Source organism: Anser anser, assembly GCF_964211835.1.
Source record: "Anser anser genome assembly, contig: HAP1_SCAFFOLD_76, whole genome shotgun sequence".
Classification (NCBI taxonomy): Eukaryota; Metazoa; Chordata; class Aves; order Anseriformes; family Anatidae; genus Anser; species Anser anser.
In genome coordinates, this window is record NW_028153992.1 from 525,863 (window position 1) to 548,145 (window position 22,283).

General features: G+C 42.1%; 1 protein-coding gene across 1 annotated transcript; it reads left to right on the forward strand.

The window, feature by feature from the left end:
• Positions 1–11,694: 11,694 nt before the first annotated feature.
• LOC310891006 (nuclear pore complex protein Nup153-like) lies at positions 11,695–14,672 on the forward strand (the record flags this gene model as incomplete). Its single annotated transcript, XM_083853313.1, has 6 exons — positions 11,695–11,702; positions 11,753–11,834; positions 11,917–12,042; positions 14,206–14,316; positions 14,454–14,492; positions 14,592–14,672. The coding sequence occupies 6 exons, from the start codon at positions 11,695–11,697 to the stop codon at positions 14,670–14,672; spliced, it is 447 nt and encodes a 148-aa protein (XP_083709439.1).
• Between the last annotated feature and the right edge of the window lie 7,611 nt (positions 14,673–22,283).

A 22,283-nucleotide genomic window follows, 5' to 3' on the forward strand; every position in this document is an offset into this window, starting at 1 on the left:
GCTAAAACTACATTTCTTCTACATTATTCTAGCTCATAAGTTTTAAAGCACAATGATAGGTTGGGTTTTTTTTGCTATGCTTTTGACAGTTTCTGTAATCTTTTTGTTCATCACTCCCTTCTTGGAGCATCATGAAGTCATGTAAATATTCAAGAAATGTAAAGAGGTAAATGGGGTCTAAAGATAGACTTGCCTGTGTAAATAAAAGATTTGTTTCTGCAAACCTGCCAGCAAGGGATTTTACTTGTACCTGTGTGCAGCACGTTCTCTTCCGGCTTATGGAATTTAACAAGGTAGTAAGGGTATTTCATCTGTCTTTATTTTTATATGGGCATTAGGACACAAGCAAAATCTAGCTTCCCCTTGTTTTCCTGGTTCCTTAGGTAAGCGACAAGCCAAGCCTTTCATGTGCTTGCTTAGACTGGAAGTATGTATGGGAGACACTCACAGGCCTTGCTATGGAAACACCTGTGCCCACTTTTTCCTGCAGGCTGCTGGCTCTAACTGTACTACTGATACATGCTAGGTCAGCTAAAATCGGCTTATAAATAGGGTATGTTAAGCATATGGAAGTGTAGACTTCAACTGCCATAGCTACAAACATCCCGTGGAATGAGGATGATGTCTGCTGGCACTCTCTGCATCAGCATTCAGTTTTCCCTTGCCCTTCTTACTGTTAGACTTCTCAGCTGACGCTTTACAGCGAAGAAATTGCTACAACATAATCCGTGTTCTTAAACCTAAAAAAAAAAAATCTTGGAGAAAACAACTTGCTGGTTTTCCCTCCTTGCTGGCAAGGAGAAAAATAGTCCACCAGGAACAACAAAAAAATCCTAGTAACAGCTCCTTAAGTTATACCCTCTGCTACCCTCTCTGATTGCTCTGGTCTTCCTTCATTCGTGGTAATGAAGTTTTTAAAGCTCTGGTAGAAGGATGACAGCACTCAAGTCAAAGGAGATGAGAGCAATGAGGAAAGCTTTGCTTTAAGCTAGAGCAGTCTTGCGAGTTGCTGCCTTTATGCTGTTCTTATCTTGAAGGGTACAGAGTCTTTTCCAGTCATAGGGACTCCATAACCCTATGAGTATGGAGAAATAGTTGCTAATTAACAGTGTGTATAATAAGTAAGTGAGGCTGGAAACAAAAGAATATTCCTCCAAGAAAAAAAAGGAAGCAGAAATTACTGTACTTAATAGCTGGGGAAGCTGTTAAAGCTAGTTGACACAGTTCTGGTACTGCCGTGTGTGTTTTGGGGGCAACATAAACCATAATTGCTGTGATGGCAGGTAAGAATCCAATTCTTTTTTATGGCTTAGTGTAGTCAGTGAAAGCAGTGGTCCTAAGCTGCATGCTGTTCTTAAATGTAATGCAAATTCTCTTTTGTGACTCCTCAGTACTTCCAGGTTACTTGTAGCTGATCACCAGCAACTGCTTCTGTTAGCTATTAGCTGTTGGGTTTTTGCTAGGAATACTTTCAGTCCTGAATTGAAATGATGACATCCTGAAACAGAAGAGGCTCTTGGAGTATTGTAGGAAGCACATTCTTCCTGGTTCTAGTGCAGGTGTAGACGTAGGAGGAGACAGAAGGCAAAGAACCTCACATAGGTGGAGGGGGTGAGGTGGCATCACAGTTAGAGCTGTTGCAGTTAACTCTTCCCAAAGCATGAAAGCAACGTGGCTGGGAACAGGGATTTGTTGGGTTGCTTCTTTGTGTGAGCCAGGGAGTCTTTTGAGGGGCAGATTAATAAGAATATGACACAAGGTAGAGGTGCAATAGATGAAGCAAAGAATCTGGGTGGGAAAAGGGTTGCTTGTACGTGTCTATGGAATTGTTTCAGGGGACTGAGCTGGGGCAAATTCAAGATAATAGATGCAGCCTCCTTGACTTTGGATGGCAGTGCTGAAGCTTCAAAACCTTACAAGCTTTGATGCCACTTCAATTGTAGTGCATAGCTGTGGTACTTGAGCTCAGAAGTGCAAACTGCACAGGATTTTTTTATCTATTTTCTTCAACGTGAGCAGCAAAACATCTTCCAGGAATGTGCCTGGGTGCTACGCTGCTTTGACACGGCTTGCTTTGCATCACCAAACACAGTAGTTAGGTTGCATCGAGTACTTTGTGGAAACATTCATTGTGTTGTCACCCAGAAATGGGATGCTACAGATATGTGTTGGCCCGGCAGTATCAGTGCTGGTTTTTGGCCTTTGAGAGGTTGGTCCATAACATGTGACCTGTGTAACGAGAGGCCCACATAGATTGGTGACTTCATTAAGTCTGATGCTGTGGTGGTGTGTGACCCAAGGCCCTGAACGTCAGAAAATCAGGCTGTGGCCACCTATTTTATGCAGACTTTGCCTATTAACAAGGTCTCTACACTGTACGTTAGAGACGTGCGCCTCCTTTTCCGGACTAGATAGCGAAAATACCAGTTTTGTAGTTCAGTGAATGAGATTGGTTGGGCTGTTTGTTCTCCAGAGCTGAAAAATGTTGGGAGTGTATTCTCTTGGAGTCCACAGAAATGAAAATGATGAGAGGAAGAGAACGTTGGTTGCAGCCCGCGTGCTGCTGTTATAAAGTAGTTCTCTGATGTCTTTTTCCCTCTGCTGAGACTTATCAGCCTATCGTCCTTTCCTGTTAGGAGCGCATACCTGGCTTGGGATGGTGTGCGCAGGGCAGATTCTTTACCGTAAGAGCACAGTGAATGCCAGAATTCTTCCTGTACTGCCGTGTTAACCCTGAGTCACAAATTCAGGAAGCAGTGATTGCATCGGAACTGCTAGAATGCTTTGCGGAGTCTTTTTACTGGGTAAACTTCACAGCTGCAGTTACAACTTCCAGCCTGTGTTAGCTGAACACATCGTACTGGTGCCCGCCATCAGTTTGACAAAGATGGGATTGCAGTAGGAACTTGCTTTTTTCCTTCTTTTTAATTAAACAAGTCTTTGAAGCAACTTTTCCAACACCGCCATACTTCACTTCTTCCAGTTATTTTCTGTTTTACTTAGCTGAAATGTTTTTTTTTCTTCCAAGCTTGAGGAAGTTTTCTACAAGAATGTCCCGTAATGATTTCATAAACTCTTTTCGTTGTACCTAGCTGCAACAGAGAGTGCTTTTATTCAAAAACCTGCTGGTTTTCTCTTCCAAGAAGTAGTGGGGTTTTTCCTATCTCTTCACTGATGGGAAAGGCTGTAGGACAGTAGCTTGAGGGGCTACTAATGCTGTCATCAGTGAGGCGGGAAAAGGCAGGAGTCCGAAACGGGTAAAAAGTACTTAAAAGGATACCAAAAGAGTAAATGGTACTTAAGCCGTGGATGTTTCTTTTTGCAGGGATGCTCTGGACTAACCGCTTCTTTCTAGCACTACCTCAAAGTAACTTGCAGATAGAACTCACAGGGAAGGTTGATCAAATGGTGATGATCGCTGTCATTCTGCTGGACACGCAGATACTTGCCTTTCGTTTTGGCTCATTTCTAATACCAATTAACTTCAGTGCCTCGCGTTAATAGACACCGTTTGACTGCATCGGCAAATGTTTCTGAGTCGTGAGTGTCATTAAAGGCCTGTCACCCTATGGAAATCCTTCTAAATAAGAAAAATGGCATTTAAATAAATAAATAAAGCAGCGTTTGAACTTATGAGCAAACCTAGCGTAGCTGCCTTTGACGCTGATCTGGAGGAGAAAAATCACGTTATCACACTACTATGGTTGCCTTAATAGGTTTGGTGTACATGAGGGAGGGAAGTATTATGTGATGTTTGCCTAGCTATTACATGGCCGATGCAGGAGGGGTTTTAGTCAGTTCCCTGAGCACGTATTGTTGCAGAAGTCGGTGATTTCACTGCCCAATGTCTGTTATTAAGGGCACGATTCATGTCCCGTTATCGTTTTTATTCTTTATTTATGTGTTTATTTTCTGGGGCGGCGATCTGTCACGATGCCCATCGTTCCCCTGCCGTGGGGTAGAATTTAGCGTGACGACTGCCTCCCGGACCAACGGGGCCACGAATCCGGCCTAAAACACTGCTTGTGCGTTGGTTGTCGGCGTGGGGGCTGTTGGTTGTCGGTGCGGGGGTATCGGTTGTCGGTGCGGGGCTTTTCTGACGAGCACTGTGGGCTCGGGGCGCCGTCCCACGCCCGGCGCGGTGCTGCGGCACACCAGCGGTCGGCGCCACGGCGCGGGGAGGCTCTGGAGGTGACTCCTAGCCCCGTGCTTACGGTGGCCGGGCCGGGGTTCATTATGGCGGCCGGGTCCTGAGGGCGGGAGCGGGAGGGCGGCGGGACCGGGACGGGACCGGGGCGGGGCGAGGAACGGGAGCGGCAGCGGGAGGGGGGGGCGCGCGTTCCCGTGAGGGGAGGGGGCGCGCGAGGGAGGGAGGGGGAGGGTGTGAGAAACACTCCGTAGCCAATAACTTGGGCTCAGGCGAGGAGCTCGGCGAAGCAGGAATTTATTCGCGATCGCAGTGGCGGGCGTCCCGTCCGTGCGAGGACTACCGCACACCAAATTTCCCTGGTGTATTGCCAAGCACTTCCCCGTGCAAGGGCTTACCATACACCACATTTCCCGAGACTCTTCCTTTCTCTCCCTTATCTCACGCTTCGTCCGTCTCCGGCCGCGCCCCTCGCGGAGCTGCGGAACCGCGGATCAGGACTCCACACTCGCTCCGTACAAAAGTACGTCTCAATCACACGGCACACAGAGTCTCACCCGACCCCCAAGGCAATACTTCCTATTTCTTACCTTGGTCTGTGCACAGAGTTACCGGATCAATTCTCAAAGCCGGAGTGCCTGCCTTCTTCCCTTCCCCACTCCTTCACGGATCCTGCCTCTTTCATCAGTCTCGGGCCCTCTGTCAGCTCTCCGCAGAACCGCCGCCGTCGATGCACAGGACCGCTGAAATCAGCGGGGCATGCCTTCCTGCTGCTGCGGCGGTGGGGCTCCCCAGTAGGCGACTGGCTCCCGGACGAGCCCCCAAATTGTGAGAAACACTCCGTAGCCAATAACTTGGGCTCAGGCGAGGAGCTCAGCGAAGCAGGAATTTATTCGCGATCGCAGTGGCGGGCGTCCCACGAGCAGGAGCGCCCCTGCTGGTTCCAAAACCCAGTTTATATACTTTTTGATGACGGGACCCTCCCCTGTTTCCCCACTGAGGGGGTGATCCAGGCTCACAATCTGTCTGATGCTTCCCAGACAATGCATGGCCTTCAGTTGCCGGCCTGTTAAATTTCGAATTTCTTTCGACTTTTTTACTGGTTGAAGCGGTAATGGTTCTTCACTTACCTGACTTGACTCAACACCGTGATTTTCCCCGAATTGTTCTACGGAGTCTGGTTGTCTGCATTTTACAAGGTCGCCTGCTAAGCGTTCTTATCGCTGCAAGCACACCTCGATACCCCATTCCTTACCTTTAAACAACGTAACTCTGCAAAAACAACATTTTTATTCCCACGAGGGGCAGGGCAGGCCCCGCGGCGCGTGGCGGCGGGGGGCGGGGGGGCCCCGTGACGGCACCGAACGCGGGGGGGGGGCGGTATGGCCTCGGGCGGCGCGACCGGTAGCGGCGCGACCGGCAGCGGCATGGCCGGCGGTGGCAGGGCCGGTGGCGGCGGGGCGCCGGGCGGCAGCCCAGGAGCCCGATCAGGAGGAGGAGGAGCAGGAGGAGGAGGAGGAGGAGGAGGAGCGGCCGGCGGCAAGGTGAAGAGGCGGCGCCACCGTTTGGGCGCCGCGAAGCCCCCCTGTGCCAGGAGCAAGCGGGTGAGGAGCGGCCCCCCCACAGCGGGCCCTTCCCCCTCAGCCCACCAGTTACCCCCTTACTTACCCCCTTACCTTACCCGCCCCTTTATCCCCTTAGTTACCCCCTACCCACCTCCTTACCCCCTTAGTTACCCCCTCGACCGCTTAGTTACCCCCTTAGTTACCCCCTCAACGGCTTAGTTACCCCCTTAGTTACCCCCTCAGCCCCTTCCTAACCCCCTCAGTTACCCCCTCAGCCCCTTCCTAACCCCCTCAGTTACCCCCTCAGCCCCTTACTTACCCCCTTACCCCTCTACCCAGCCCATTACCCCCCTCCTCCCCCTCCCCTTCACCCCCAGCCCGCTGCCCTCAGGACCCCCAGTGCCACCCCCAGGGCTTTCCCCGCTCCCTGCACCCCTCCTCAGCCCATCATCAATTCTCTGAACGTTACCTGCCAGGCTTTGCTTCTCGTTTGTGCTGTAGGGTACAGCGGGTTGACGGTGAAAGCGGTCCGTCAATTCGGGGTGTGAAAATCCCCGTGCTGGAGGGGGGACGCGCCGAGATCCCTCCCAGCAGCTCTTTGCTAAGAAATGTCAGGACGCCCAGAGAGATGCTCTGGAGATGCCCTCTGCACATGTTTGTTCAGCCAAAACCTCTCCGCTATTAAATGAGCAACGTAGCTGAGGGGATTGATTATCATATGCAAAACCAAGGGAGCGCTACGCATGGATAGCTGCTCATTTAGGTTTTTATCACTTGCAGAAATGCCAAGTCCCTTATACCACATATTGACAATCAATCTTGTCCATCTAAAGCTGGCCTGGAAGGGCAATGCAAACATTCCCCACGCTTACAGAGCAACCGTTGAAACCTCTGGCTTGAACAGTGCATTAATGTTGAAAGTGCCATAGCTTGCGTGTGCCGACACTGTGTAGCTAACTGATAAACCTTACACGTGGATTAAAAATAATCAGTGGAGATGGTTTTCTAACTTTTCCATTGTCTGTTATCTCTGCGTGTTTTCCAGTAGGTTTATTTAAAGAGTGTGCCAGAGCAAACACGTGCGTGGGGATATCTGGGGGATTCTGCACAGAGAATGGCTGCTGCACATCCAGCGCAGATCAAATTAACAGTAACTTATCGGGGAAGAATTTTAATGATTTGATAAATAGACAAACTGATAGGTGTTACATGTGTGCATTTATTATAGCAGTTAGCTTTGTAACCAGACGAATCGTGCAAATGTTCATAACGTAAAAGGACGAGCTTTGAGCAGATAGCTTGCTTAGAGCATTTGTCAATTAATTTCAGTTTATCTTCAATATCATGTCCACTCTGCAGAAGGTTCTGTGGCTTAATGTTAATTGTCTCTCAGTGATGCAGTTGGGGAGGCACGAAAGCGACCGATGCGATTTTGTGAGGTTATACCTCTGGTTCTGATCCCTACCCCGCTGTTTTTCTCATCCTTCCCCCTACAACTTTAGTCGATAAGTCGATTCTTAGAAATACTTAAATAGATGTGTTTTGTGTGCTTGTGATCGTAATTACAGCCCACCAAACCCTCTGTCTCTTACCATTAAGCTCTGAAGGTGCCTGGGCACTGTAGGCAGTATAGTTAGCAGCTTCAAAGTTCCTGGGAACTAGTCCTGGATCTAATTTACCTTTTTTTTTTCCCCCTGCCTGCAGGAGGGATGATTAGCAGGATGCCTAGCTCATGATTGTCAGCTTTCTGGATATTAATTTTTATTATTAATTTTTATTATTAATTATATTCATTTATATTAATGTATCTTTTATTTAACCGTAGTTCCTGGGGCTTTCGGTCAGGTGGGAATTCTCCGATCGTACCCGATGTATGCCGCAGAGTCAGTCTTCTACAAAATACAGCAACAGCTTTAGAAGGCTCTTGCAAGAGGAGGTGCTGGTGCTATAGCTATAGCTGTGTTTCTTGCAGGACATCTTCTGGGTTAGCCTGACTGTTGAGAGCAGAACTGTTTTTTGTGCGTATAGTCACTGCAATTCAGCATTACTAAAATTGAAAATATTTAGATTCACTGATTTTAATGGGTAGTATGGTCCTGACTGTCGCAGTAGATAATTGCTGAACTTCTGGTTTAGTTGGTTTTCACGGGAGGGTGCGAAGAGGAAGAGTCCTGGAACAAGTCTGTAGGTCAGGAGCTGTTCAGGCGTAGAGTTTCCTGATAGCCTTGCAGATTGACGACCTGCTGGTGAATTTTGGCAGAGGTTTCAAAACTTTGAACCTTGCCAAGGTCACTTGGAAGTGCAGACAGTGATAGGTAGTTGTAAATCAATCTTAGGTGAATTTTAGGTTTACCAGAAGTGTAGCGATCCTATGCCAGGGATCAACCTCGTCGTCGTCTTCTGAATATTTGCTGTATAATATCTGTCTTCAAGGTCCGTGGAAGGTGGTATCCCAGCATATGCTGTTGACTGTGTTTCTGTAATTAAACAAGTGTTTTTTCTTTCAAGCAGGGAATAATTAGCAGAATGACAGAAACTGTGAAAAATATTGTACCGGCCTGGCTGCAGAAGTATTTCAATAAGCGTGAGGAGGAGTGTGTAGACAGAAATGAATCTGCAAACCAGGAGGAGACTCCGGTAAACTATCATCACGATTATGCAGATGAAGATACCATAATCGATGAGAGATTCACGCCTGAACCAGCAGGAATTAGTAGACGAGGTATGTGAAAAATCATTTGGAATTCTGGCCATCTGTATTTATTCACAGATTTCTAGTTTTGAATCTGAATTTCAAAAGGAAATTGGAATGAGGGTTTTGACAGAATGAAAAAAAAACAAAAAAAGTCGAAACAACTGTTTGTGAAACCGTCTTAGCTTTAAACTGTATACACAGTTACGAAGCATACATCTTATGCTCTTGGAAGGCATCAGTTAACTTTAGGTACTCTATTAGCCAGGTGCTAAATGCTGAAAATAAGTCATTTGCAAGTGTGCTGGGTTGCATTTTCCATCTTTTAAAAGATATGGAATGAAAATCTGTCTAATTGCCTAAGGCAATTAAAAAAATTAATTTGTTTTGCAGTCTTCGAAACAAAAGACTAGATGCTAGAATGGCAGAGGAAAATTCCGTCTCGTGTCCTGAGTTTGTTTGTTTTGTTTTGTTTTTTTTTGTTCTGGGCTTTGATCAATTTAGTAAAGTTCCTTGTTAACTTCATGGTGAACTGGGGAACTTGTGCACGGATGTGGTTTATGAGATTATTATCCTTAAAATATTCAATAACTTTAAGGTCTACGCGGGGGGAGGGGGTGTCTTTGAAAAGGTATTTGACCGTTGGCAACGAGGTTTGCAACTCCTTTACCTCATGAAAGATTAATTTGTCTTATATCCAGTGCCTCTCACTGTTCCTGTAGTCCTGTTGTATAAATTTGCATCTATTCTTATTTGAGTTTCTCTTAAATTAGCTGTTTTGGGGAAGTCAGCTTTTAATAAGTAAAGAAGTTTTGTCTGAGCGTGCGTAGGTAACCATAGATAATGTGGAAAGTCAGTTGCTTCTGTTGTTGGCAGAATCAAAAAATAAGGAGGAAATATCTTTGCCTCCAATCTCATCTAATTGTAAACAAGGAGATTGATGGCTTTCTGTGTAGCTGTAGCTTGGGAATGAGTTTGGAGAAAAGAATAGAGAAGGTCTTCGTGACTGAGGAACACATGTTGGCTTTCCTATGTAACTGCGTGAAAGGAGCTTTCAGTAAGAACAGCTGCACTGCAAGCTTGCTAACTCCAGGAGATCAGGAGCAGGTGGACACCCTGGAACCTTTTGCAGCTTATGTTGCTGTCCGTGGGTGTCGAATACTATGCTTAAGAATAAGATTTTTTTTAGCAAGATAGACTTCAAGGCCACCTATTCCAGGCCACTGGCATTGTTTGCAGACCCTTTGCTTCAAGAGGGAAAAATGCTCATCTGGTTACTTGGGTCAACATCCTTGTCCCTTGGGTCAAAATCCCAATAGTTAATGGGTAGGAGATGATGTTTTGCCTCTAACGTGAGCTGATATGGAAGAACTTGGGAAAAAAGTACTGCAAACGTTCATTTTCATGTTGTGTATTCAGATTAATATAACCTTTGTTCCAATATTATGGAAGCTGCAGTGTTATCTGTAATTTACCGTGTAATCTCAAATTTTGTAAAGCTTATTGCAAGCTGTACATGGGAGAAGGAGTATATATGTTTGATTTAGTGAACGGCCAAGTCAGCGTTAGAGCATTTGAGCACGGGGTCAGAATGTGGTGTTGTAAAACCTCATAGTTAACTACTTCTGGATGCAACATTAATACTGTGTATCGCAAGCAGTGTTGTTGTTGTAGCCAGACAGTTAGATGCAACCCTATCTGGGTGAGGAAGAAGTTAAATTTGGCTTCTCTCTTTTTGCGCTTAGAACTTGGCAATAGCATGGCTGTCGATAGGAAACAGGTTTTGGCTTCTGTGAGCTTGTCTATAGCAAAGCTAATTATCTCCCTGTTCTTGTCTAGAACCATCCACAAGTAGATCAGCACTGAACTTCCCAGTTGTGTTAACAAGGCCCTCTCTTCATCGGAGCCGTCTGAATTATACCATGCTGGATTCTCCTGTCCCACCTTGTCAGCCCTCGACATCTTCTATATTTGGCATTGGCAGTCCTAGGCTGTCCTTCATAAAAGAAATAGAAGATTCTACCTCTCAACAAGACGATGATAACATCTCAACAACCAGTGATTCCTCCTCTAGAGCATCTGATGAAGGTGATTTTTGTGTTCTCTGTTTAATTGACTTTTTTTTTAATGTGAAGTACCTTGCGTTCTTTAATATTCCACATCACCTTAGTAAATAAAATAGGTGAATGTCAACTTTGGATGCGAGAATTAAATTGAATTTTTAGTGTTTTAGAAGTATATAATCCTATCACCTTTTTAATAGAAGCGTGCTTTGGAATACGTTTATGATACCCTGATGTTAGAAAGAGTCAATGCTGAAATATACGCATTCAGCTAGGTTATATGTAAATTTTGAACTGGGACGGTAGGAAATCAGGCTGACTTGCCGTAACTTGACAACTAGGCTGATTGTCTAGAAGGAAGAGTGACTCAGAATATCTAACAGACAGCTGGTTAAATGTGAATAAGTGCAGGTGACAAATAGGAACACGAGATGTTTTCCTGTGTTTCAGCAAGAGAAGATAAAGAAACTACTCTGACATAAGCTATAGGCTGTTTTTTGACCTTTCTTGGTAGAAGGCTTCAGCTGTCAATACTTTCATGTCTTTTGCCAAATTCATTGAGGAAAGCACACCATTTTAAAATAAAAAATAAGCATCGTGTCGATGTAGGTTGGTACGTAGGTCTTCTCGCTGAAAGGGCGAACAGCAGGTTTGCAGCTTTTTCTAGTCCCCCATATAGACAGGGACTGACGTGTGCTCAGCAGGTTTTGCAGAGAACTTTTGTACAGCTGAGAGTAGAGTTGCTGGGCTTTAGCAATATAACCTGAGTGCACTAGAACTTTCTGGTGTGTCTTCGTAAAACATACATGGGCAGAAGATCGTTAACTCTTAGAGCAGCCTTTGGGGAATCTTCAGGTTTAAAACCTGTGCGATTATGATCTGTGCTGGCCTCCAGCCTTTTACCAACACAGAAAAAAGCTTTGTCCGTACAAATGCACTGATGTTTATGCGGTCCTCTTTTATCTTAGCATGAAGGAAAAAAATACCTGCATTGGAAGCACAGTATTAACTTGGTAAGATTGGTGAAAACTACTTGCAGCTCTGTGAACAGTTTTCAAGTTTGTAGGTGATACTTGGTTTTCAGTCTGTACGTGAAGTTGATCTATTTAAAGAAGCTGAAGTCATGCTTATTTTTCTGTATTGAAGAACTTGAATTAGTGTGATCTTTATTGTTAAAGTTCTGTACGTACGAGAGGCATTTACATCTAGCATACGTCATTTTGGCAGATGTTGCAGTTTTAAAAAATACTTCATCGTCACTGCTCTGGCCCACAGAAGCTGAAAGAACTCATTCCCTCTCGCAGCATTCTGCAGCTAGCTCTAAGAAACCTGCATTCAGTTTATTTGTTTTTGGAGGACTGTGTCCTGTAAGTACTGCACAGTATTTCTTTTAATCAGTTTGAATGTGTACCTGTTTTTCTATCCACTTCTCATACTGTGTTTCCGTAGGTACGTGGAAGCACGTCTGTTTTTAAGCAAAACCAGCTTGGGTTTTCTCCATTATACCCCGGAAAGACGGCTTATGCCGGTGGTGCAGCTGTAAGATCAAGGCAGCCAAAGACGGAACCTTATCAGGTATGAGAAAAGTAGTGTAGTGGGAAATAGTGATGGAAATAATAAAAGGAGCACTGCCGAAGGGGAAAAGTTTTGCCAAACAGTTGCTCTTCTGCCCTCTTGGTCTACAAAAATAGACGAGATTGATTTCTGTTTAAATTCTTTAATGACAGTTTTTACCACAGGTAATACTTGTCAGAAAGAACAAGAATGACAGTTTGGGCTAGTTGTTGGTAGTTGGGGTTTCCTCTGTTGTTAGGTCTTTCAAAAAATTCCATTTAAGTGCCATTGTCTGCCTCTGACTACATTACGTTAAAATAACTTGATGCAAAAAAGCCAATGACAGCATAACTTTGAAAACTTGTGTTTATGGTAGCAAAAGCTACAGTAGTCAAACCTGGCTAATATTTATCTGTGGATCTTCTTTTCCAAGCATGCCTACATTCATGCTATGGATATGTTGTATAAACCTGCAGTCTTTGAAAATATCTAAAATCAACTTTGCTGATCCTTTGTTCTTCTGGTACACAGAGGCATGCAGGACTAAATGCAGTCCCAAGATAAGCAGTAACATGCTTTCTGTTTTGAACGATTCATATAGTTCTTGGAGAGAGTTATTTGCCCCCAAGAGTTCTTGGAAATAGCAAATAAAAACTGCTGACAACTCTGATTAGCTAGAGCTGAATCGAAAAGGAAAGTCAAATCAGGTTTGGTAGGAATGTATTTAAATGAAAGTGACTTTTATCGATAAATCAAAAGGAATTTGAAGAAAATGAAAACGCGGGTTTGCTGGCTCTGTTCTGACAGTCCATTTGTGCAACGGAAAAAGGGCAGTACAAGTACCTCACTTACGGGAAACCTTGAAACCTTGTGGTGCAAAGCTGGGAACCCTCTTTGGTCGGCTATTTTTGTTTTTTACAATCTTACTGCATTATGGTAAAAAGAGGAACCAAAATACTAGGCTTTTAAAGGAGAGAGTAGCTTGCTTCTTGCTGCTTGCTGTGAATGACAGCAAGGTACTAGAGAGTCCAGCGAAGGGCCACCAAGATGATCAAGGGACTGGGAGCACCTCTCCTCTGAGGAGAGGCAGGGACTGCTGGGCCTGTTTAGCATGGAGGAGAGGAGGTTTGGGGGGATCTTACTGGTGTATATAAATACCTGAATGGATGGTGCAAAGAGCATAGAGAGCCATTGTGTTTTCAGCGGTGCCCAGTGCCAGGTCAAGAGGCAACAGGCACAAACTGAAACGTGAGGCTCTGTCTGAGCATCAGGAAATGCTTTTGCACTGTGCGGGTGATGGAGCCCTGGCACAGGTTGCCCGGAGAGGCTGTGGAGTCTCCCTCTTTGGAGGTCTTCAAGAGCTGACTTGACATGGTCCTGGGCAGCCTGCTCGGGGTGGCCCTGCTTGAGCGGGGGGGTAGACCAGGCGATCTCTAGAGGTCACTTCCAACCTTAACCATTCTGTGGTTCTGTGAGTCTCACTTGTGTTTTTACACGCTGCGTGGTCTGCTTCCTGTCTTCACATCGTGTGATAAGCACAGTGTGGTTATATGAGGGGTTTAACCTGGGAAGAAAAAAAGTCACACCAAAGGAAGTTTTCGACTGATATTTGAAGTTGGGTGGTGCAAATAAACAGTTTACTTTTTCAGTGTAATGTTTAGATCTGTTACAGTTTAAATCAGATCTTTATCTTTTAAGACAAAGATTTGCAGCCAACTTTAATCTTGGGGGAAGGGAGGAAGCAAGAGAGAAGTAAAACTAGTTCCTGGTTATGATTGTATACACTGATTTTAAGATGGTACACTTAGACCATCGTGAAACTCTGAGGTCTGTGTTGTTACTGAAAATGCTTTCTGTACCACAAGCCTTTTCTTGAGTTCTGTTTCCCTGATTACTGCTTCGGAGGCCTTAGCAGTCCTAGCATCATCCGTCTTGACCTTTTACAAGTACGGAGTTCTTTTATTGCTCGTGCAACAAGCACGTGCAAGATGCACTGAGGCCCAAGGTAAACTTCATTAAACTCCGAACGTATTCTCTTCTTTATGGCTTAAACTCCCAGTGACTGCATTTTTCTCTGTCATCAGAATATATTGATTGTATCATCAGTGTAGCCTTGGGACGTAAAATACATGCCTCTTTAGCTCAGAATTGACCATTGTAACACTTAAAATGCTAATTTTTCAGGCACAAAAGAGAGCGAAAGCTGGACAAGAAACTGTGTGGTCCCACGCTACCTTAAGTACCTCAGCACGGCGCATCTTGGAGGCAATGGAGAAGCTGTCAAGCCCTTTGTTGGTAAATAGCACTTCTTTTAATCTGTTTTTGCTTCATGTGTTTATAAAACTTAGTAAATGTGCCATCAAAGCATAAAGATAAAATTATTCTTCCTTACGTTGTGGCCGGTTTAATTTATTGCGCTGTTTTTTCAACAGGATGCTAAAAGAATGGCATCTGTTTTGCTCCTGTGTTGTGTAAGTTGACCATGAACCCCCACATTTTTGTTGCAGGGAACCCTCTCTCTCAGGAGAAAAAAATTGCCCTCTAATAGTTATGCTTTGTTTTTTCCTCAGCCTCCGGACATAGATAAACTGGATATTACTGACTTCCAGTCCAAACGAAGAAAGGTAAGAACCAATAATGTCTTAAGCTGAGGTAGATAACTTTTTCAATGCTTTATCACTATTAGAAAAATTTTCTCAAACCTCAGTGACAACATAGACATCAAATCAAGTTAATATTGGCATGTATCCACAGTAGATGATGGGCTGTGAAGATTACTCAGGTTAAGAATTATGTTATCTTTGTAAGTTGAGAGCAACAACTCTAGAACACACCAAGTCGTTTTATCTTGTCCCCCAACTTGGGGTGAAGCTGCATATTAAAATTCCTGTTGAGGCAAGTTTGCTCTTGAAGAAATGATCACAAATAGAAAAATACTGATTGAGTGGTCATATAGACTTTGTACAGACTTCCGTGTTCATTCGGGCACAGAAAACTAATTTTTCTGCTTTTTATCACCATTCAAAGTAAAGAGGAGGAAAATTGTTAATTTCCGACGCTATAAATCTTACGCTCCTAAATTCCTATTTGGAGGTAGCACAGAACTGGTGATAATGCTGTGGTAAAGCATGATTTCCTTTCATTTTATTTAAAAAATGAAAACTAGTCATCTTTTTTTGATGACTTTAGTTAGGGGTATTCTTGGGCTTATTAAATTGCAAAACCCTTAAATGACCACTTGAAGATCAGGTGACTGAAGGAAATAACAAGATGTGCAAACTTTTCATCTTCTGTTCTAATGAGAAAAGGGACAGTGTCTCAAGAAGTTTCTGTGCTAATTCCTTGACTGGATGGATGTATAATTAAGTTTACAATCACTTCAGAGTTTACAAACATCTCAGATTTCCTGGACCATCTTTTCACCATCTGCCAAATTACAAGGGCATGGAGAAGTGAAGTATATCATAAATATTATCCAAATAACTAAAACCAAATCTGGTGTGAATTCTCAGTTATATTATAGCAATACACCTGTGATAAGGCATTAAGAAAGATCTGCCAGATTTGCAACAGAGAGCCTGAAATTGTCAGCCACTAAATGAATGTTGCACACAGCTGTCAGTGGGTGAAAGGAGATAGATTGTCTATTCATAATACTAGAATTCATAATGGTGGCGGGAGAAGGGTAGCCCGTGATGAGAAGCAATTATTTGCTGAGGAGACGATCGTGTGTTTTCCTGCTAAAGTGAACATGCGGTTGACGGAACACTTGTGCACTCGGGCTAAACTTCTGCAGTGGGTAGCAGTGATGTGGTATTTTTCTTATTTCAAGGAACTGTACCAGGCAGAATAGCTCTTGGTGTATTGAATGCCTAACTGGGGGAATTAATATTTTTCTTTTTTACCTTTAAAACCAGCAATGAACCGTCGTTCACTCGAAGTAGATTTGTGAACTTACATAAAACATGTCTTATTCAAGGTTTCAAACTGAATGTAATATTTTTTAGAAAGATGTATTTTTGTATACTTTAGAGAGAGTGTGAATCCTATTACTAAGAGCTGGGAGATACTGTGAAATTAAAGCTGCGGTGTAAACGATTTCCTGTTGGTATTGATTTGAACAATAGCATGCTTCCTAAGACTGTATTTTCTGATCCTTAAGACCGCAGGCGGAGCCATCGGTAAATCTTGTAGCCTTTAGGGTTTGTTTTCTGTCTGACAGTTCAGTTAAGTCAGTTTTGCAGAACACGCAGTGGTCTGTGTTAAAAATTAACTCTGGTCTGTGAAAATGCTTTGAAAAGGGAAGTCAAACCCACTACTTGAAGTGCATCTAATCCACATGTAAAGCATTGGATCATATTTTAATGAATGAGATTATTGTAAGATTGACAAGTTGTTTTTTTTGAGTGTGTTCTATTGTTTGTGTAACTTTGAAGGGGGAAAATGTAGGGGATGTGAAGCCCAGAAGCCTGTATAATTAGTTGCTTAACACTTCAAATGTTAAATTAATGAATTAAGCTACTAAAAAAAAAAAATCACAGTGTGGGCAGAGGAAAAGATAGGAGCATATTCTAGGAACATGGATTATTTTAATTATGGTAGCATGAATTATTTTGTCTATGAAGCTAACTGCCAAATTTTGAAACGGAATTCAGTCAGACTTTGGCTACTTATATATAGCTTTATGGATTTCGTTACTGGTTTTCTGGTGATTTCCCTCTACAAGTTGAACGGTCTTCAGAATTTTCAAATTGTATTCACTGAGTGCCAAGACCGATGGGGGGAGGTTTATAGTTCTGTAATTTGTTTTCATCAATAAATATTGGAATTAATTTGGGTGGACATAAGGATAAATTGATTGCTGTTTCCCTTTCAAAGCTGGAATCCCAGAATGCATTCCAGCCTCCACCTGTTAAGAGACTTGTGACACCAACAGTAAACCGTCAGCCGATGCGTTATACGCGGTATTCTGAACCATCACCGACTTCAACTACTCAGTCCAGCAAAATTTGCCAGAGAGGAGACACAAAGTTCCAAGTGAGTACATTTTTGAGTCCTTATGTGCCTGTTTTTTTTTTCCAGTCTTGGAATGTTTCTCAAACCAATTGTTATCCTATCTTTGCAAAAAGTACTGATAGTATGTTTGAGGCGAGCTTTAAGGCAGTGGGAACCATTGTGAAATAGATTGAGCTTTTATGGATTTAATTCTGTTTTTGGAACACTCAGTGTCTTGTGGTTGTTTTCACGATGTCATGATGTGCTATTGAGTCATCCTGTTCTCAGTGAAAGAATATTAAAAGACAGAAATGTTTTCCTTTTATATTCTCATGTACACAAAGCTGTCACTGATGAAACATGCTCGTGTTCTGTGTAAACTATTCCAGGTGAGCTATGTGCTCCAAGTGAGAGTTCTGACAATGTGCTGAGTTATCGGTTTTGATTGCTTTGGAGTAGATGGAGTCTGATAAATTTTCCATAAAATTAAATGGGCATCTCTTTCTGCGAAAACATCTGTGTTTCCAGTATCAGTCTGAGTGTACAAATGACCACTTGTTAAGTGTATGGGCTTCTTAGGCTGGAAATCAAAGTGGACAGTAATACTGGTTGCTTATTGCTTTTAACTCTTTCAATCTCTGTATTGTTTAGCCAGCACAATCTCCATTTGGTAAAGTTCTAAAATGAATGTAGCAGCAACTGCTTAGTTTTTAGGGGGGTAGAGGTTTTTTTTTTCTTGTTTGTTCATAAATGACAGAAAACAGAAAAGTATGTCCCTTTTACGGGGTTGGCAAACACAAGTTTTGATGAAAACTCTCCCCCCCACACACAATTTTTGTCATTTTGTTTAAAGTAATTACTTTCTTTGTTAGAGGATTTGACAAATTTGATTTAGTGTTCTATCAGTTTGTCCTCAATGCTGAGTGAAGCAGTGATGCTTACTTTAGCCCCAAAATTTAACTGAACTGTACCCACAATGCTGAATTAGGGAACAACGTTAAGTAGGTGAGGTGTATTCAGTGCTATAAAATTAAATATAAATAAATAAAAACCACAAAAAACCACATGAAGTGGTTGTTGGTACTTTGTGTATTCTGTACATATTCAGCTAAGTCTTGAACTAAACTTAACTTGCAGGGGATGAGAGAGAAGACTTTGCCTGCAGAACAGCGAGCAGAACCATCTGAAAGGTATGACATCTATTAATTTAAAACTTACTTGAAGGAAGAAAGACATCTCCTTTTTCAGTACGGTCTGCACCTGAAAGGTGGTGACAGTTCTCAGTAAAAGGAATGGGAAATCCAATGAAAATTTTGTATTTTGAGGGAGCTGCAAAGTCTGGATTGTGTTTGAAGATCAATATAACTTTGAGAAAATTGTTGTTTTTATGAAAGGAAGGAAGATGAGCAAGAATAAAAGTACTGATACACCACTTTTTATCCCAAGTTTATCTTCTGAGTAGGATACGAAGATGGGAAACGAGGCACGTTATAATGCTGTATCCACAGAAAGGATCTTTGCTATTGGAGGCCTAATTTTTTCCTTCTACAGGAAATATGGCTCATTTTGTAGTTTAACTAAATCTGTAGCGTTACAAATTTTGCTTTGACAGATATTTCATGGTTTATAACTCAGTTTACTTATAACAAAATAATTTGTCCCTCCTAATGTTCCCTAGGGGAAAAGCTATTAGTTTTAGCTATTTAATTGCTTGCAGTTTGAAAGCTCTGTCCTAATGGGATGATTCTTTCTGAAGTATTCTTTAGAAGGTGAAGTAGGGGAAGTGAGTTACAGTTCAGGAGGATGTTTATTGATGTGTTTTTTTCTTTATTTTTTAAGCAAAAACATGGAGGAAGATTTATGATTTATTATTCTTTTTTTTAATACTCCTTTCATGATGAAGTTAATTGTCTGCTTTGAGTTCACATGAAGACCATGTGTTCTTTAGAATCATTTGAGGCCAAATGCTAACTCATCTCTAAAATAAAAAAAATCCAGCAGAATTAATTGAATTTCTTCTTGAGGAGACTGCTTTGTGTTATACTGCTTTCTTGGTTTAGGTCAAATGAGTTATCCTCCAGATAATATTGATGGCTTTTCCTTCTGGGCAAATGGTGTTTTGGGTAATAATGCTTGAGTTAAGGGACTTTGCACTCGGTTTTTAGGGGGTCGCTCTTTTCAAAGAACAGTAGCAGGGAATTTTGTCGACTCTATGCTCATCTGCCAAGCAATTCTTATGTGACCATGGGCATTCTTTGGCTTGCAGAAAGAACTCAACACTTTGTTTTGGCATCTAAAAGTTGGACTTCACAACAACCACCTTTTTAGGGGTGGAAGCGACTGGCTTTAAGGTTCTGGTACAGGTGCAATCAGGTGCTGGGTTTTAATTATGTTTTTTTCAAACTGTTCTAAATTGTCTTTGCTAGAACTCCTTTCTACTTCTCCATTTAGGAAGGAGATACAGCAAACTCATACTGCTTTTGATTTCGTTCACAAAGTTTATTGCAGTGCCCTACCTTTTGTTTGTAGAGTAGGTAGTGGTGGTAGTGTTTTTTGTGATGCTGGTCTCTGTTGGGTGCCATGTTCTGGAGCAGGAGCACCACACTGATCTGCTGGCAAGAGTCCCTTTGGACAGTTGAGTTGGAATACTCAGTAAATCTCTGGCCCACCAATGCTATATATCTATGCGTGTGTGTGTATATATATATATATTTTATATCCTGAGTCCAATTGTAGATTAGACTTGCTTGAAGGCTGACAACTGTCTTTGCCCCCTTGAAGCTCACAGGTGTTAACAGAAAGAGGAATATGGGCTGTTATGGGCAAGCGATAGTTGTCTGAATGAAGATCTATTTTGATGTAAGACTTTTTTCAGAATTCTAATGGATTGACAGTTTGGATTAGAGAAAAGTCTGAGCATCTGCCTTAGGGATCTGTCTTCCTCTATGCAGTTACAGTGCTAAGCAGGCTGTTGTCAAGTATTTGACAAGTTTAGACCAGTTCTCCTCCTCAGTATTGTGGGAGTTTGACCTGGTGTCTTCCAGTGCGATCTAATGCACTTTTGTACTGACTGACTGATTGGCTGCAAGATAAGCTTTGATGTCACGGTTTTTCCAGGCATACTTCATTTTCTTGCCATAGTACTTTTGTTAGAGTTATTCCCTATTCCACTTCTGGTTTGGGTTATTTTTTCCCCATTTGCTCTTGGATTAGGATATCTTTCTGGTTTTGAGCTAGGCTTTTTTAAGTACCAGAAAAACGCCTTTGTATGCCTTACAAAAGGGATCTGTATTCATGTCTGAAAAGACTTCTGGAATGTTGGCATACCCAAACACCTCTGCTGTTCCTGCTGATGGCCACACGAAAGCCAGAGCTGCTTCTGAAGCTTAGGCCATATTACCTTGCCACACAAGTCTAAGGCGTCCCTATTCTATCAGAGCTGTTGGCAGTGTTTCCCATGTGTATGTGTGCATATGTGCACTCTTTCTGTATTTTTGTGAGCTGTTCTTTTATATCCCTGCAAAAGATACACGTGCATCGCAGAATCAGAGAACCAGTCCTATTTAAAGGAAGCACTGGAAAATAACAATCTAAATCAGCTCTTCTATTTCAGGTCTTCTGGCTTAGTCATTGTTCCCGTGTGAACGGTGCACTTATGTATGTCCTTTTCATTGCTGCTGTTAATAAAGTTTTTCCTATTTAGAACATCAAGTATTTACCAGCGTTTAGCAACTTGTGAGACAGCTTTAGTTTTTTTCTGATCAGCAGGTTTCAATTCTAGGACTAATAACAGCTCTAATATCTTGAAAAAAAAATTTGGCTGGTAATTTTTTTTTCTCTTGTTTCCCCCAACTTCTGTACTGTCGTGTGCTAGCAATGTGACCAGCTACAAATTCAGTACTGCTGCGTCCAATGGTCTGTCTTCAGGAGTGAGTAGCGGAGGTGGCAAAATGAGAAGGGAAAGAGGAATACACTATTTATCAAGAGCTGTACAAGAACAGGTAAGTGACTCTTAAATTAATTGCTGTCACTGAGCTTACTGAAGTAACTAGCTAAGTGTGTCAGTTTTATTGCATCATAGTAAATTATAACAATACCGCTTTATTTTTGCATTGTTTTTGTTTTCTTGTGGGTTTCAGAGCAGGCTCCAATTGATTTCCTGTGTTTGAATACCTGAACTTTGCTTATGTAATTTTGAAATTTTTAATTCTCTTACCTTGGAGATTCTTCAAACTATAACATTTCTCGTTAGCAATTGAATGAATGAGTCCTAAGAAGAGAAGTTTTGGTGAAGGTTTGTATAGTTTTTCTACAGGAATGATACTTGAAACGAGTGCCAAGTATAAAAAGAAAAAAAAAGCTTAATTTTTGGTTTCATATTTAAGTCATACAGAAAGATACAGGCCAAGAGTGTGAAAAAGAGTAGTAGAAGAGAGCATTCTGCATGTCTGCTAACGATGACTCAGTTTTTGATACTCACCAAACTCATTGTGAGAGAGTTTTTTTCTCATTTTAATAGGAAAAATCTATTCCATAAAACTATGACCATGAATATTCAGATTATTTTTTCTTTTATTGGATGTTATATAAGCTGCCTGTAAGTTAATTTAAGTATTTACGTTAACATTAAGTATTTAATTAATATTAAGTTAATATTAAGTATTTAAGTTAATTTAAGTTTCAAATCATTAAATGGGACTTCTGGATGATGCAATATAAAGAAATCGTAAACACTGTTGTTTATTCCTGTAACGCAAATAAAATAATGGTCCAAATATCAAAAGTTCCATAAACTTTTCAAATCAAAACTGTGAAACAGATGTAAGCTACAGGATGCACTGAATATCAGTAGTACCAACTTACATCCCTTCCTAGTCATTTCTAAGTAGATCATGATAGTACTGTACAAATTTTGGTCAGATTTTCTATGCCATTTAAAACATAACTCATCCAATCTTAGTAATCGAATAAAGTAAGTGGCAGGGATGAAAATTGAAGTTGTTAAGAGGCTGTTTTCTGATTTTTATATTTGCATCCTGATACATGGTATAGACTGTATTTACCAGAACACAATCTTCAGTGCTGCTAGTCTGACTTTCTTTGGTGCTTTTTGTGTTTAGTTTGGTTGTTGAACCTACCTGCTTCTTTAAACATTACCTTTTTCCACGTTCACTGCTGTAGTGACTTTAGAAACTTTGGCAGCTATCCTGCCTAATTTTGCAAGAGGAACACTTTCTCACTTGTCTTGAGAGTGTACTCTTAATTGA